Source organism: Cherax quadricarinatus, unplaced genomic scaffold (genome assembly GCF_038502225.1).
Source record: "Cherax quadricarinatus isolate ZL_2023a unplaced genomic scaffold, ASM3850222v1 Contig2551, whole genome shotgun sequence".
Lineage (NCBI taxonomy): Eukaryota > Metazoa > Arthropoda > Malacostraca > Decapoda > Parastacidae > Cherax > Cherax quadricarinatus.
Window position 1 is genome coordinate 33,410 of NW_027197577.1, and position 14,572 is coordinate 47,981.

The 14,572-nt window shown below is 37.0% G+C and overlaps 1 protein-coding gene across 1 annotated transcript; it reads right to left on the minus strand.

Annotated features, from left to right (window-relative positions):
• Nucleotides 1-855: 855 nt before the first annotated feature.
• LOC128691361 (uncharacterized) lies at nt 856-13,468 on the minus strand. The gene is made up of 7 exons (XM_070081392.1): nt 13,267-13,468; nt 11,696-12,291; nt 4,574-4,914; nt 4,159-4,352; nt 3,004-3,139; nt 1,702-1,804; nt 856-1,373 (listed from the first exon to the last, which is right to left on the minus strand). Exons 2-7 carry the CDS (start codon nt 12,110-12,112, stop codon nt 1,221-1,223), a joined length of 1,344 nt encoding a protein of 447 aa, XP_069937493.1. The 5' UTR covers nt 12,113-12,291; nt 13,267-13,468; the 3' UTR covers nt 856-1,220.
• Nucleotides 13,469-14,572: the final 1,104 nt, after the last annotated feature.

A 14,572-nucleotide genomic window follows, 5' to 3' on the forward strand; every position in this document is an offset into this window, starting at 1 on the left:
CCGAGGCATCAGTAAACAAGTACGTCGCTAAGTGAGGAGAGGCTATATTAATATCTGGTAAAAGTCCTTTTATCACATCTTCCAGAAAAACTTGTATCCTACAACAGAGGGTGTAAAGCCATAGTGTACACAGCAGTAACATGTAAATGCAACTGAAAATCCTCAGAAAATAGGGAGAACATGTCCACAGAAGAAAATACAAAACTTCGGAAAGAGAGGGAAAGCAAGACAAATTTGAATCATCCATACCTCCTAAGCTGGAAGAGACAAAGAAACAAACAGCAAGCAGAAAAGGGAGTCAGATTGAGGGAAGTAAATAGTTTGTTGAGAACCGTCCCGAATATGAATCAAGCACTTCCTTCATTCACAGCACCTTTTGTTAAAGTCCATATTGTCTGGATTCCATAACACAAAGGAAATAAATAAATAAGATTATGGTGACTGTGGGTTGCATGCTGAAATATGCAAGCTCTTTATAAAGTAGATTCACAATAAGAATAAAAAGTCACAATATCATGATGAAGAGATAACCTGCACTTACTATTACTTTATTATTACATTCAAAACTATGTGCTAAACCCACAAGGGTTATACAGACCACTACTACTACTACTGTTACTATTAACCACCATTCCATCCTATCATGTTTCTTGGATGTCTGCTTTTTCTCAGTTGTGACTTGATAAAAGGTCCAGGACAAACCAAAACATTGTCATTAGCTTTGTAAGTGCAGGTTATTTGTGATCATTAATTTTACAGCAATTGATCATTTTGGTATCCAGTATTATCTGGCAACTTTTTTTTTTGTACATAGTCTAAAATAGCAGTGGAAAAGGAATGAAACAATAGGGACTATATTATTATTATAATCAAAAAGAAGCGCTAAGCCACAAGGGCTATACAGCAATAGGGACTATAAAAAAAAAAAAAAAAGATACAGTCATACCATAAAATCCAGCTCACCCTTTCCTCAGTGTTGAATAATTGATGGAATCTCTCTTACACTGCTGTTACAAATGACTACTTTTCAATTACCTTAACTACTAAGTCACCCAACAAATACACTTTCATCAGGCATGACAGTGCTACACTATTTATACAAACAAAAGTAAATAAGGTTAAGTGTAACCTGATTTCCTGATGATGTTCCAGGGAAAATAAATTCTGCAGCATAATATAAAAGTGTAGAATGATCATGTATGGCCAATGGTTCTTCACTATCACTGGGACTCTGTCTCAGACTCAATCTCTGCCACAGTGGTGGAGACTTTCTTCTTTTTTGCAGATAACTTTCTTTTTTTCTTTGATTTTAGCTTTTCCCATTCTCTTCGATGTAGTGTGTACAGGCGCATAGCAGCTTGTGCATCTTGAATCTGCAAAGACAGAGATTATTATGATTAGGTATAAAACAGTCTACAGTACATTGTCTATGAAATTTACTGAAACTGAAAACCTTTAAATTCCTACGTTCAGTAAACCTTCAAATACAAAATTATATATTTTAGAGAATACCTAGCAAAATAAAAAAAAAAATTTTATGTTCATATGATTTTTTATGCAAAGAAAAATGTTTATTCATACGTATAATACAGTGGACTGCAAAAGATACACAAACCAGTTTTATTTACTTATAAAGAATATGTCTATCTAACTTGGAAAGAATTAATAACATCACAAAATAAGAAACAAAAAAAAGCTTACCGAATTGTGCTCGCCACTCTGGATTTGAACACCCATAATTTTTTGTGTCAGCTTCTTCAGACTTGGAATCGCTCCACCAAACAGCCGACGAAAACCTTTGTATCTATAAAAAGACAAAATAAAATTCAAATAAGTTTCCTTCATTTCTTCCTATAGCTATCCTACTCATCATCATCTGTTCCTTTGTCTTTCTCCGATTATCCTCCTCCTCTTATATAATCATCATCTCTTTTTGTTTTCTACTCCTCCACTTCTCGTCATCAACTTTTCTTCCTATTCATGATATTCTATCGTCCTTTTCCTCATTCTCTCATTCCTATTTTCCTCTTCTCCTTCTCATCTCATTTTTCTCTGTCTCCTCCCTTTTATTCTCCTTTCCCTTTTTTTCCCTCATGTATTCCTTCTCCCATGTCCTCCTTTTAATATCTCTACTCTTCTTTCTCCTTCTCCTCCTCCTCCTCCTCTTCTTCCCTTCCATCCTTCTACAAACAACCATCTCTTCCTTTCTTCTCAGCACCCTCCTCTCTCTCATATCTTCTTCACCGTTCACTATAATTGCTGAGGTACAATTTATTACATATAGCAGTGTAAATAAAAAAGTGAAAATATATATTACCCAAGTAAATCTGGTTACCACAACATTAATGAAGCAGCTACTTCATGGTCATAATAAATGTTTGTTAAACAATATTAGCAAACTTGAAATGGCAAACAAGGCAATGCTTTTTTTTTTTTTCATTTGGCCCTCTCTACTACTACTGAATTTCATATGGTTAGAGAAACATCAGCAAACACTCAGGACATTTTATTTGGGAAACATTTTAGTCCTGGGGCCTTTTTCACTCCAGATAGAAAAGTTTTCTGCAGTGTTTTCTCACATGTCTTCAACCAAATGAGATGTGGTGGTAGAGAGGGTTAAAGAAAAATGCTAAATGATAGTTTGTACATATGGAGAGAATGGTGAATGACAGCAATTAGCATTCTGGAAAAGAAACATACAAGACTTACACAGGAAAATCTCATGAGGTCATGTGTGGTGCAGAACAAACTAAAAGGTTCTCTTTTTGCATCCACAGCTACCTTGATGCATTTCTAGTGTGGCTGCTTGCTGGACAAGCAATAATCTATGAAGGAATTTAGGGAAACCAGCTAAATACAAGTGGATTTTGGATGCTGAGAAAGTAAAGTGCCTGTTTTATGGGTCAGTAAGTGCTGCTTTAAGGGTCAGTAAAGTACTGTATCATGGTGTCTGCTCCCTCTTGAGAGGTCACCTAGAATACTAGTTAACTGTAAGCAGCATACCTTGATGTATCTCTAATGTCTGACCATGGATGAGAGAGAAAAAGGACCTTCAGGTCATTTCTCACAGCATGGCCCACCAATATTCGTCCTGCAAGCAATTCAGACACCTCCTTTTGCACTGTTGAAAACTCAACACCTGAAAATAATTGCACACTAGTAAAATGTATATTCTCTAAGATAAAAAATTATATAATTTGCATCATAATACTAATCCTTAACACAGAATACACAATGAAGAGAAAAACCAACCAAACTATAACATCCACAATCAACCTTCAAAATACAAACATGGCACTTTTTAACTCAAAAGACTCAAATTCAGTTTCTAATTTCCCTTCAGAGATTATCGTGCTCACATTCCAACAGCATATCAAATTTCCATATACACTTGCCAATACTGACTTCAATTATTATTTTTTTTTTTAACACGCTGGCTATCTCCCACCAAGGCAGGGTGACCGAAAAAAGAAATGCTTTCACCATCATTCACACTATTATTGTCTTGGCAGAGGTGTGCAGATATGACAGTATAGATGTCCCTCCAAACAGCAGGCACTGTACTTCCCACCTCCAGGACTCCAGTCCGGCTAACCGGTTTCCCTGAATCCTTTCACAAAATATTACCTTGCTCACACTCCAACAGCTCATCAGGTCCCAAAAACCATGTGTCTCCACTTAATCCTATGTAACACACTCACACATGCCTGGTGTATGTCCAAGCCCCTTGCACACAAAACCTCCTTTATCCCCTCCCTCCATCCTTTCCTAGGACAACCCCCATCCTGCCTCTGCTCAACTACAGATTTATACACCCTCCAAGTCATCCTACTTTGCTCCATCCTCTTTAAATGACCAAACCACCTCAACAACCCCTCCTCACGGGTTAAAAAGTGAAACCGGAAGAATTTATTTAAAGTTCAACACAAAATATTCTGCTAATCAATTGGTTTAAGGAAATATCAATAATTCATCCTAATACAAGGTATATTTAGATTAAAATGATACCAAACATGCAAGGGCTTGAAGAATCTGGGTTTTTACTATTAAAACAAATCAATATATTCCCTGAAATATACATCTCATGATAGGACACACTATGATGACAATCATTAAGCCAAAGGTAGACTTTAAGGAGAGAGAGAAAATATAACTAACCTCCTTCTAAATCAGACAGCCGTATTCCAGATACCTTTGTTCGGAAATCTACAACCTCTTCTGTGGGTTTGACAAATTTGTCATATAGCACTTTACCAAAGTGGTTGACAATTGTTACCCTTGCTAATATGGACTCCTGACCATTCATTCCAACGCCCACCATCTCACAGTCCATAGCAACTGCTTTTGTAATACTGAAGAAAAAATATATGAAATTAAAATAAAAAACAAAGTGAACACCAAAAAAAAAAAAAAAAAAAAACAATCAACAAAAAGCAAAGACTGTAATGTAACATGATGCATATACGAAGAAAGAATCAAATTTCATGAAGCAAAAATACCAATCTCTCAACCAGTCATACAGTATTAATTATAAAGCACCATAAAATCTGTAACAGCAAAATATATAACATACCCTTCAAAACATTTAGTTTTCACAAGAGCCGTGGCTGTTTCAACATCATCCATCTTCTCGTTAGCTTTTCTTTGGCAATTTTCCATTTCACTCTCTTCCTCTGGTTCTCCAAGAAGTATTGGATCAATATTATCAAACCAGATATCCATCTTTTTCTCTGTCTTTGTTTTCTCAGCTTGTTTCCTTTTCTTATCAATTACAGGCTTGCTCTCTTTAATTTTCTCATTGTATTTCCTAATACTGTCATTTCTATTACACTTTTTACTTTTGTATTCACTGACTTTGTCTTCTCCACTGCAGATTTTTCCATGAGTTTGGTTTTCCTTTTCTTTATCAATAATCTGAAATGAATATCAATGGTACATTAACTTAACAAAACTTTATATTTCAAGGAAAGGTAATATGTACCTCCCTCTTCACTAATAAAGTAGGGCGTTTTGCTTTACAGAGTTCCGCTAATACGGACATTTCAAATTATGATCAAAACTCGTTATATGGCTCCCCCCACTTGACTTTATAATACAGTCACCGCGCCCCACCCAGTTTGTTTACATTCTCCGTGAGCTCCTCATCTCTCCATTATGTTTGGAAACTTTCCAAAATTTCAAGTGTTTTAAAATGATTTCATATTTTATATATAATCTGATCATTATACTTATGTGTACCTGTACCTAAGTAAACTTACATACTGTGCTGGTGTGCAGGTACTACACATTAAAATTGCTAAGAGTGTCTTATGTCTCGAGAATGCCATATTAATAATGATGATGATAATAATAATACTCACTTGGTGGCACACAGATATCTACCCACTACCAGGATACATAGCAATCCACAACTGCAGACCATACCAAGTTGGGGGTGGTATTGCAATCTATTACTCTAACCAACTATCTTGTATTAGCATCACTTGCTTTAGTGATGAATATGGGGAATACATTTTTGCTAATTTTACTGTAAAAAACCTTAAGACGCCTATAACAATCGGTGCCATTTACCGGATATCCCACACAAACATCCCAAATTTCAGTGAGAATCTAAAGGGACTAATAACAAACAGACAAATGAACAAACACCACCTTCTCTTAGCTGGAGACTTCAGTATCAACCTTGGCCTACCAGATGATCAGCCTGTAACTAATTTCATCAACAATATGAACAACACACTTCTCATACCGACAATAACTAAACCAACCAGGCTGACTGAGACAAGTGCAACCATAATAGACCACATATGGATCAATATACTAGCCCCCCTTAAATCAGGAATAATCACAGACAGCACTACAGACCACTACCCAACCTTCCTCTTAACAAACATTAGTAAGCCACCACTCGAATACAACAAAGTTTCATTTAGACTCCATGAAGAGGCCTCAATAAGGAATTTCACAGCAGACCTAGAGACTGTTGACTGGCCTACAGAATTCTCCAATGCCAATGGTCATTCATTCATTCATTCATTAGAGATTCGCCGGTACTTCCGGCCCGGGTCTTCTCCATATGGTGACCCGGCTTATGCCAATGGTATTGACGATTGGACAGACATTTTTCTTAACAAAATACTTAGACTATACAACAAACATTGTCCTATAAAAACGAAACAGATCATGAATAAATGGCTCGGTTGCCCATGGCTAACCAGCAGCATTCTGAAATCCATTGATAAGAAACCCCAATATGAAAAGCAATATTATAGACAGGGCTTAATACACAAAGATATTCATAAACAATATTCATCAGTTCTCACCAAATTAATAAAGAAAACCAAACAACTGTACTACTCCAGCAGATTCACTGACACAAGAGGAGATATAAAAAAGACCTGGAAAACACTTTCCCAGATTCTGGGGACCCACAAACTGAAAAAAAAAAAAAAACAAGAATATTGTCCTAACTAAAACTAATGAAACACAACTACATCCCACTGATACAGCTAACAAGATAAACGACTTCTTCTCAAACATAGGATCTAAACTCGCCAGTAAAATCCCACGTACCAACGCCCGTGCCGGGGACTACCTAGATGGGAATTTCCCAAATTCCTTCTATCTTGTACCAACTGACCCCACGGAAGTCACCGCGATTATAAAGTCACTCAAAAATAACTCAGGGAATCTGTCTTACGTCCCACCATTATTGTACAAGCGAGTGGCCCATGTCCTTTCACGTGCTATTACATTACTTTTTAACAAGTCACTAGAAACTAGCACTTTCCTGACACTACTTAAGACAGCATGGGTTACACCAATACATAAAGGTGGTGACCCTACAGATGTAAACAACTAATAGGTATCAGTATTATTATTATCACACCGGCCGATTCCCACCAAGGCAGGGTGGCCCGAAAAAGAAAAACTTTCACCATCATTCACTCCATCACTGTCTTGCCAGAAGGGTGCTTTACACTACAGTTTTTAAACTGCAACATTAACACCCCTCCTTCAGAGTGCAGGCACTGTACTTCCCATCTCCAGGACTCAAGTCCGGCCTGCCGGTTTCCCTGAATCCCTTCATAAATGTTACTTTGCTCACACTCCAACAGCACGTCAAGTATTAAAAACCATTTGTCTCCATTCACTCCTATCAAACACGCTCACGCATGCCTGCTGGAAGTCCAAGCCCCTCGCACACAAAACCTCCTTTACCCCCTCCCTCCAACCCTTCCTAGGCCGACCCCTACCCCGCCTTCCTTCCACTACAGACTGATACACTCTTGAAGTCATTCTGTTTCGCTCCATTCTCTCTACATGTCCGAACCACCTCAACAACCCTTCCTCAGCCCTCTGGACAACAGTTTTGGTAATCCCGCACCTCCTCCTAACTTCCAAACTACGAATTCTCTGCATTATATTCACACCACACATTGCCCTCAGACATGACATCTCCACTGCCTCCAGCCTTCTCCTCGCTGCAACATTCATCACCCACGCTTCACACCCATATAAGAGCGTTGGTAAAACTATACTCTCATACATTCCCCTCTTTGCCTCCAAGGACAAAGTTCTTTGTCTCCACAGACTCCTAAGTGCACCACTCACTCTTTTTCCCTCATCAATTCTATGATTCACCTCATCTTTCATAGACCCATCCGCTGACACGTCCACTCCCAAATATCTGAATACGTTCACCTCCTCCATACTCTCTCCCTCCAATCTGATATTCAATCTTTCATCACCCAATCTTTTTGTTATCCTCATAACCTTACTCTTTCCTGTATGTCGCCATTAAAGACAGCCTTATCAACACAGCCACTTGATACTGGAGGTCCACAGGGAAGTGTCCTTGGTCCCCTACTCTTCCTCATTTACATCAATGATCTTCAAAACATATCCCAACACCTGAAACCCATTCTCTTTGCTGATGACACGACTTATGTCATCTCCCACCCTAATCTTGCCACCCTCAACACCATTGTCAACGAGGAGCTGCTCAAAATTCTGACTTGGATGACAACCAATAAACTTACACCTAACACTGCCAAAACTTACTACATTATGTTTGGTAGCAGAGCAGGTGTTGAGCAACTTAACATTAAGATCGACAACACTCTAATTGCCAGACATAATAAGGGCAAATTCCTAGGTCTATACCTTGACAACAACCTAAATTTCAGCACCCATATCCAAAACATAACAAAAAAAGAATACAAAACGGCGGGGATCCTCTCTAAGATACGATATTATGTGCCGCAAACTGCCCTTCTCACACTATACCATTCACTCATTTATCCATACCTCACCTATGCTATTTTTGCTTGGGGATCAACTGCAGCAACACACCTAAAGCCAATATTAACCCAACAAAAAGCTGCAGTAAGAATAATCACTAAATCCCATCCCAGGCAACACCCCCTCCCCCCACTCTTCATAGATCTAAACTTACTCCCTGTTCAGAACATCCACACTTACTACTGTGCAATCTATATCTACAGGACCTTAAATTCCAATATTAACCTTGACCTAAAATGCTTTCTTGATAGTTGTGACAGGATCCACAGGCATAACACCAGACACAAACATCTCTATGACATTCCCCGTGTCTGACTAAACCTTTACAATAATTCAACGTGTGTCAAAGGGCCTAAAATCTGGAACACCCTACCTGAAAACTCTAGAACTGCAGACACATTCATTACTTTCAAAACTACAGTTAGAAAACATCTTATCTTCCTGATACACCCCGTCAACTTGCTACATGAAAACCCTCTGGTGGTTCACACTTACACTCACTCACCCTTTGACTATAAACACAGAAATATGAATCTTAATCTTAAAATAATGAATCCTAACTAGTCATAAGTTTGCCTATGATACTCCAATATAGACACTACGTATTGTGCCAAAACAAAAGCATTCACATTGCTAAACTCACAAACTATAATGTAGTCACTTAGCCTTAATACCATAACCTGTAATAATTTAAAGTTAAGAATTAATCTAATTCTGCCCGATATGCCTAGTCATGCTAGGTGTCCTAGTGGCCCCCTCTGTAATTAGAATTTTAAAACATGTAAACCACACAATATCCAAAATCTGTAAACCCTGCATTGTAATCCTTATAGAGAATAAACTTGATTGATTGATTGATTGATTGATTGACTGATTGATTAAATGTCGTATATTACGTTAATATACCCATTTTCATTAATCCATCTACGACATTTTTTCAAAATTATATAATAAACATGCTATGTAACATATAAACATGATAAATACACCCTACAGTAGAATAAATTAACATAATCATAGTTCAACACCAAAGATAATGTGTACACAATAATATTACTGGGGGTAACTGTAGAAAATTATTCCTTTCGTATGCCTTCACTCAGAGCGTCATTTCTTCTAAAAATGGGGTGACACAAGAATGGGAGTGTTGCTCTTTATTAATTCTACAGTATCAACATGGAGACAACTTGTACACAATGTAAAGTGTTTGTACTGTGGTATAATACACATGTGTATGAACCAAAACCAGATGCATTCATCTGTTTACATAACTCCGCTTCTCACCACCCCTCCCCCACCGCTGGTGAGGTGGGGTGGGGGTGGCCTGGCTGGCTACTATACCAACCACACCTGATTTTTTACAATAAATACTACTCATCTCACCCTACATTAAGACTACAAATATTTTAAGGTAAGTAATGAGTGTACTATATGTGTATTTTACTTTTTTATTGTTTTTAATACCTAGTTCTATTGCTAACTTAATATATGTTAGTGTAAACTTGTTAACTAGCATTTATAAGTGGAAAAAAGGTGTTCCACTTTATGGCGGTAGCCTGGAACCTAACCTGCCGTATAAGTGGGGCCCTACTGTACTTCACAGTATTTTATTGTTATTTTTAAGGAGTTAAGATAATTTTACTAAGCTGGGTGAGTGACTAGATTATTGTGCACTCTATGCTCATTCTGAAAGTGGCAGCATGAACCACTATGCCCAGTGGGGGTCTTTATCAGATCTCACTTGGCAGAGTTATGGTACATCACTAAAAACATTTGTCATTAAATATATTACAACTGCTTCATGGATATACATTATTCCTGTCTTCACATCTATCTTATCTCTTAAAAAATTTCATTTCAGTTTTAATGAGCATCTTTACCATTAATAACCTAATCATTACTCGCTCTTGTGTAAATTGCTATACAGCAAAACCTCAATTTAATGGACTAATTGAGGTTAAAGGATGTCCAGTAATGCAGACTGTCTGGTAAATCTGGAGAGTGAGAATATTTTGCCATGACTGTAACAGTAAACATCAATTCTGTATTATTATAATCATGGGCAAGCGTTAAACCCACAGGGATTATATAGTGCCTGTGGGGGGGGAGGGAATTGGAAGGTATTCAGGCTCAATTCAGGGAACTGGAGCACAGACCCAATTCCCTAGATCAAGAGCCCCTCATCAGCATCGAGAAATCTCCTTTAACCCTTAAACTGTCCAAATGTAGATCTACGTTCACTCGCGTAGAGCTCCGAACATAGATCTACGTTTTTTACACTCTTTCTCAGGGAGAAAATCAAGGTTGGAGCACTACACGTGAAAACGTAGATCTACGTTTGACCAGTTTAACCCTTAAACTGTCCAAATGTAGATCTACGTTTGCGAGCACAGTGCTCCAACTTGATATTCTCTATAAGAAACAATGTAAAAAAAAAACATAGATTTACGTTCGGAGAGGTACACGAACAAACGTAGATCTACGTTTGGATAGTTTAAGGGTTAAGGGTTAAGGGGGGTCCCAATTAATTCTGTAACCAATGGACAATTTTTAAGTGGACAAATTTTATCCACTTCTAAAATCAACCTACCAGCAGATTTTCTCAGTTATTTACGAGGGCCATTAAATCAACACTTTACTCTGTATTTGTATTTGTGACCAATTTTTAGCACTGTTATTAACACTACCTAATTGGTTTTTAAAATTCACTATAAGTATACAGTATGTATTTATGAAAAATACACTCCAATATGTATTTCTCATATGGTAAACCACATCTGTTTATCTCTTGATGAATTAGAAACTGTGAACACTGTATATAATTTCTTTACAAACAAAATCAAGTACAGTTAAAAATCCAAACAAATCTTACCTTAATTAATGTATTATCACATAAAACAAATGTACTGTATAACTTAAACACAATACCATGAACTTTCAATTTAATGGATGAATGGGGGAAGCGTCCATTAAAGCCGACTGCACTACAAATTATAAGAACATTTTTATGGATCATAAAAATAACAAACAATTCAGAATCTGACAGACTCTGTCCAGTGCTTCCAAATGTTGTCTGGCCAGATTTAGACCATTAAATTCAAAATCCTTTAAATCAAAAACAGTTAAATCAAAGTTTTACTGCACAAGAAACCCACAAACAAGAAAGCCTTTATTGTAGAATGTACACACTATTCTTGCCTCATTACAAGATTTTATTAAGCTCATTAAAAGGAAAATATATACTGTCTTATGATTATGTGGCAGTTCTGTTCCTATCTTTGCCAGTATAACAATGGTAAACAGGATAACTAATTTATGTACCATATTCTGTCAAACAAGAAAATACATGTAAAATAAATTTCCAAGCAGAAAATAATTTTTTTAACATTACCTTCTTAAGTTGCTTCCAATTAGCTGAATAATCATCGGGTGTTTTGATAATAACTACTGTTTTTGGCCCTTGCATGTTTCCTACTGTGTTATCTTCTGCAGGAACAATTTTATTCTTCTTTTTCCTCTTCTTTGCTGGCTGCAATGTAGAACAACTGTCTTCAAGAGCTCTTTCACCTGGTTGGTTGGTTGGTTTTCCATTGTATTCCTCATTATTCATCTTCTCTGACTTATCAAGTTTCTTGTTTTTCCTCCACTTCCATTTCTTCTTCCTTGAAACTTGTGAAACATCTGTTGCTTCATAATGACCATTTTCATTTGATGGAATGTGGCTTATTAAATTATTTTTTTGAGCTGCATACATTTTTTTCCTAGGTGTAATTTCAATTAACTTACTATTGAAGTGTTCTGGCTTCATATTTTTTTAGGAACTTACACAAGACTTTTTCTAATCAAACCTTCATCTCTTCACTGCCCTGCATTAATTTTATTTCCATTAGAGAATTTTTTCTTTTGTATTAATATTTACTGACTTTCTTCCTAAAATAATAAGACCATTTTTTATTGGATACTGGATTGGTTGATATGGCAAACACCCTAGAAAAGACAAAAAATCTTACATTATTACTATGACCTCTAACCTCAGGTTTTTAAAAGTTTATATAAATTCCTGTATACAGCCTTTCCTCACTTAATGATGGGGTTCCATACCTAAGAGTAAGGTCGGTAAGTGAATTGGTAGTGGGTTTGTATCACCCATCTTTAGATTTTTTTTAATGTCACTCTAGCACCATTTATAACATTTCTAGTACATTTTTAAATGCTTATACAGTAGTGTACTGATTACTATAATAAATAGAATAGAGAAAATCAACTCTAATATACATTACTTAGGACTGCATACTGGTTGGAGAGCTGGTCATAAGTCCGAGCAGTTGGTAAACGCATATGTCACTAAGTGAGGAGAGGCTGTATTATAAATTACCTCATGCCTTATTCTCCAAAGAGCTTTCCTAATATTTTATGGCACTCATCACTGGTATACCATATTCTTAATTTGAAAAATAACAAAATATCTGATTATTAAACTTTAATCTGAAAAATACAACAGTACATGTAGTTACATTAAACATTACATAAAAAATCCACACTTTATTATATAAATTATATACAAGATGATTTACTCATGTAAAAACAGCAGTTTGATTGCCTGTAATGAACTCCAAAAGACAAAACTACTGTGGAGAATTTGTAAGCAGCAGAACTACATGATACATCAAATAAATTGCCAACACAAAGTGACTGCTGTAATTTTAGTAAACCAACTTACATGCATTACTTATAAAACAAATAAAAAGATATTTGAGCTTGAAGAATTAAAATTTTGGCAAATGCGAAACATTAAGACTTTTTCATGGTGCAGAGTAAACCAATGTTTCTGTGATAAATCCATCCTGATGATGGCAATGAATTTATGACTAAAACATTAATTTACTCAACAATATCCTATGAAGATGTCTTAGTCTTTCCCACCCGCCAAAATTATAAAAGAGAAAAAATTGGCCTAGATACCTGTACAGTGGACCCCCCCAGTTATTGGCCGCTTCTGTTATCGGCCAACTCGGTGATTGGCTGGCTTTTCGGCGCCTGGTTATTGGCCATTAATTCGGCAATCAGCTAGTATTTGGGACATGTCCGTCCGCCAGCTGGGGCTGCTTGCACGTCAGTTTGGCCGTGTCTCTCGGTGGCTGAGGAAGCTTTTGCTCATACATCCCATTATAGCCTGCGTTATTTTTGCAGTGCAACTGTGAAATAAGTAACCATGGCTCCAAAGAAAAGAAAGTGAGAAACACCATGGAATTTAATTGTGAAGTGATCGAAAAGTTTGAGAGTGGTATGAGGGTGCTGGAACTTGCCAGGATGTACAGCAAGAATAAATCAACAATTACATCCATCCTGGCAAAGAAAGAACAAATCAAGGATGCTAATGTTGCAAAAGAAATAACTTTTCTAACTAAACAAAGGCCACTAATAACGGAAGAGATGGAAAAGCTATTATTATTGAGGATTAAGGAAAAAGAATTAGTGGGAGACAGTGTTGTGGAGTTGACTATTTGTAAGAAGGCAAGGCAGTTGCACGAGGATCTTACAAAGAAAATGACTGGAACAAGTGCGGTAGTCTGTGAATTTAGGGCCAGCAAAGGATGGTTTGATAGATTTAAGAAGCGGAGTGGCATACACAGTGTTGTAAGGCATGGTGAGGCTGCAAGTTCTGACAAATGTGTGGCTGAAAAGTATGTTCATGAATTCCAGGACTATGTAAAGGCTGATGGATTCAAACCCAAACAATTGTTCAATTGTGACGAAACAGGCCTGTTTTGGAAGAAAATGCCAAACAGGACCTACATTACCCAGGAGGAAAAAGCGCTGCCAGGACACAAGCCTATGAAAGACAGGCTTACTCTTGTTGTGTGATAATGCTAGTGGGGATTTCAAAGTGAGGCTTTACTCATGTATCACTCAGAAAATCTTAGTGTTCAAGAAAAACAATGTCATGAAGAACAGATTGTGTGTGATGTGGAAAGCTAATCATAAGGCATGGGTCACAAGGCAAATTTTCAAAGAGTGGGTTAATGATGTGTTCGGCCCAAGTGTGAAAAAATACCTCCTGGAAAAGAAATTGCCACACAAGGCCTCCTGGTACTGGACAATGCTCCTGCACATCCTCCAGACTTGGAAGACCAAGTGTTTAGGGAGTTCAATTTTATAAAAGTGAAGTTCTTGCCTAGTAACACCACTCCTCTCCTTCAGCCCATGGACCAGCAGGTCATTTCTAACTTCAAAAAACTCTACACCAAAGCAGTTTCAAAACTGCTTT

Excerpts from the sequence above, each read along its gene's own strand:
- LOC128691361 (XM_070081392.1), bottom strand. The coding sequence starts at position 12,112 with ATGAAGCCAGAACACTTCAATAGTAAGTTAATTGAAATTACACCTAGG. Across the intron at positions 4,353-4,573 it reads AAAACTAAATGTTTTGAAGG|TATTACAAAAGCAGTTGCTA; the intron begins GTATGTTATATA and ends TTTTTTCTTCAG. Across the intron at positions 3,140-4,158 it reads GCTGTCTGATTTAGAAGGAG|GTGTTGAGTTTTCAACAGTG; the intron begins GTTAGTTATATT and ends AATTATTTTCAG.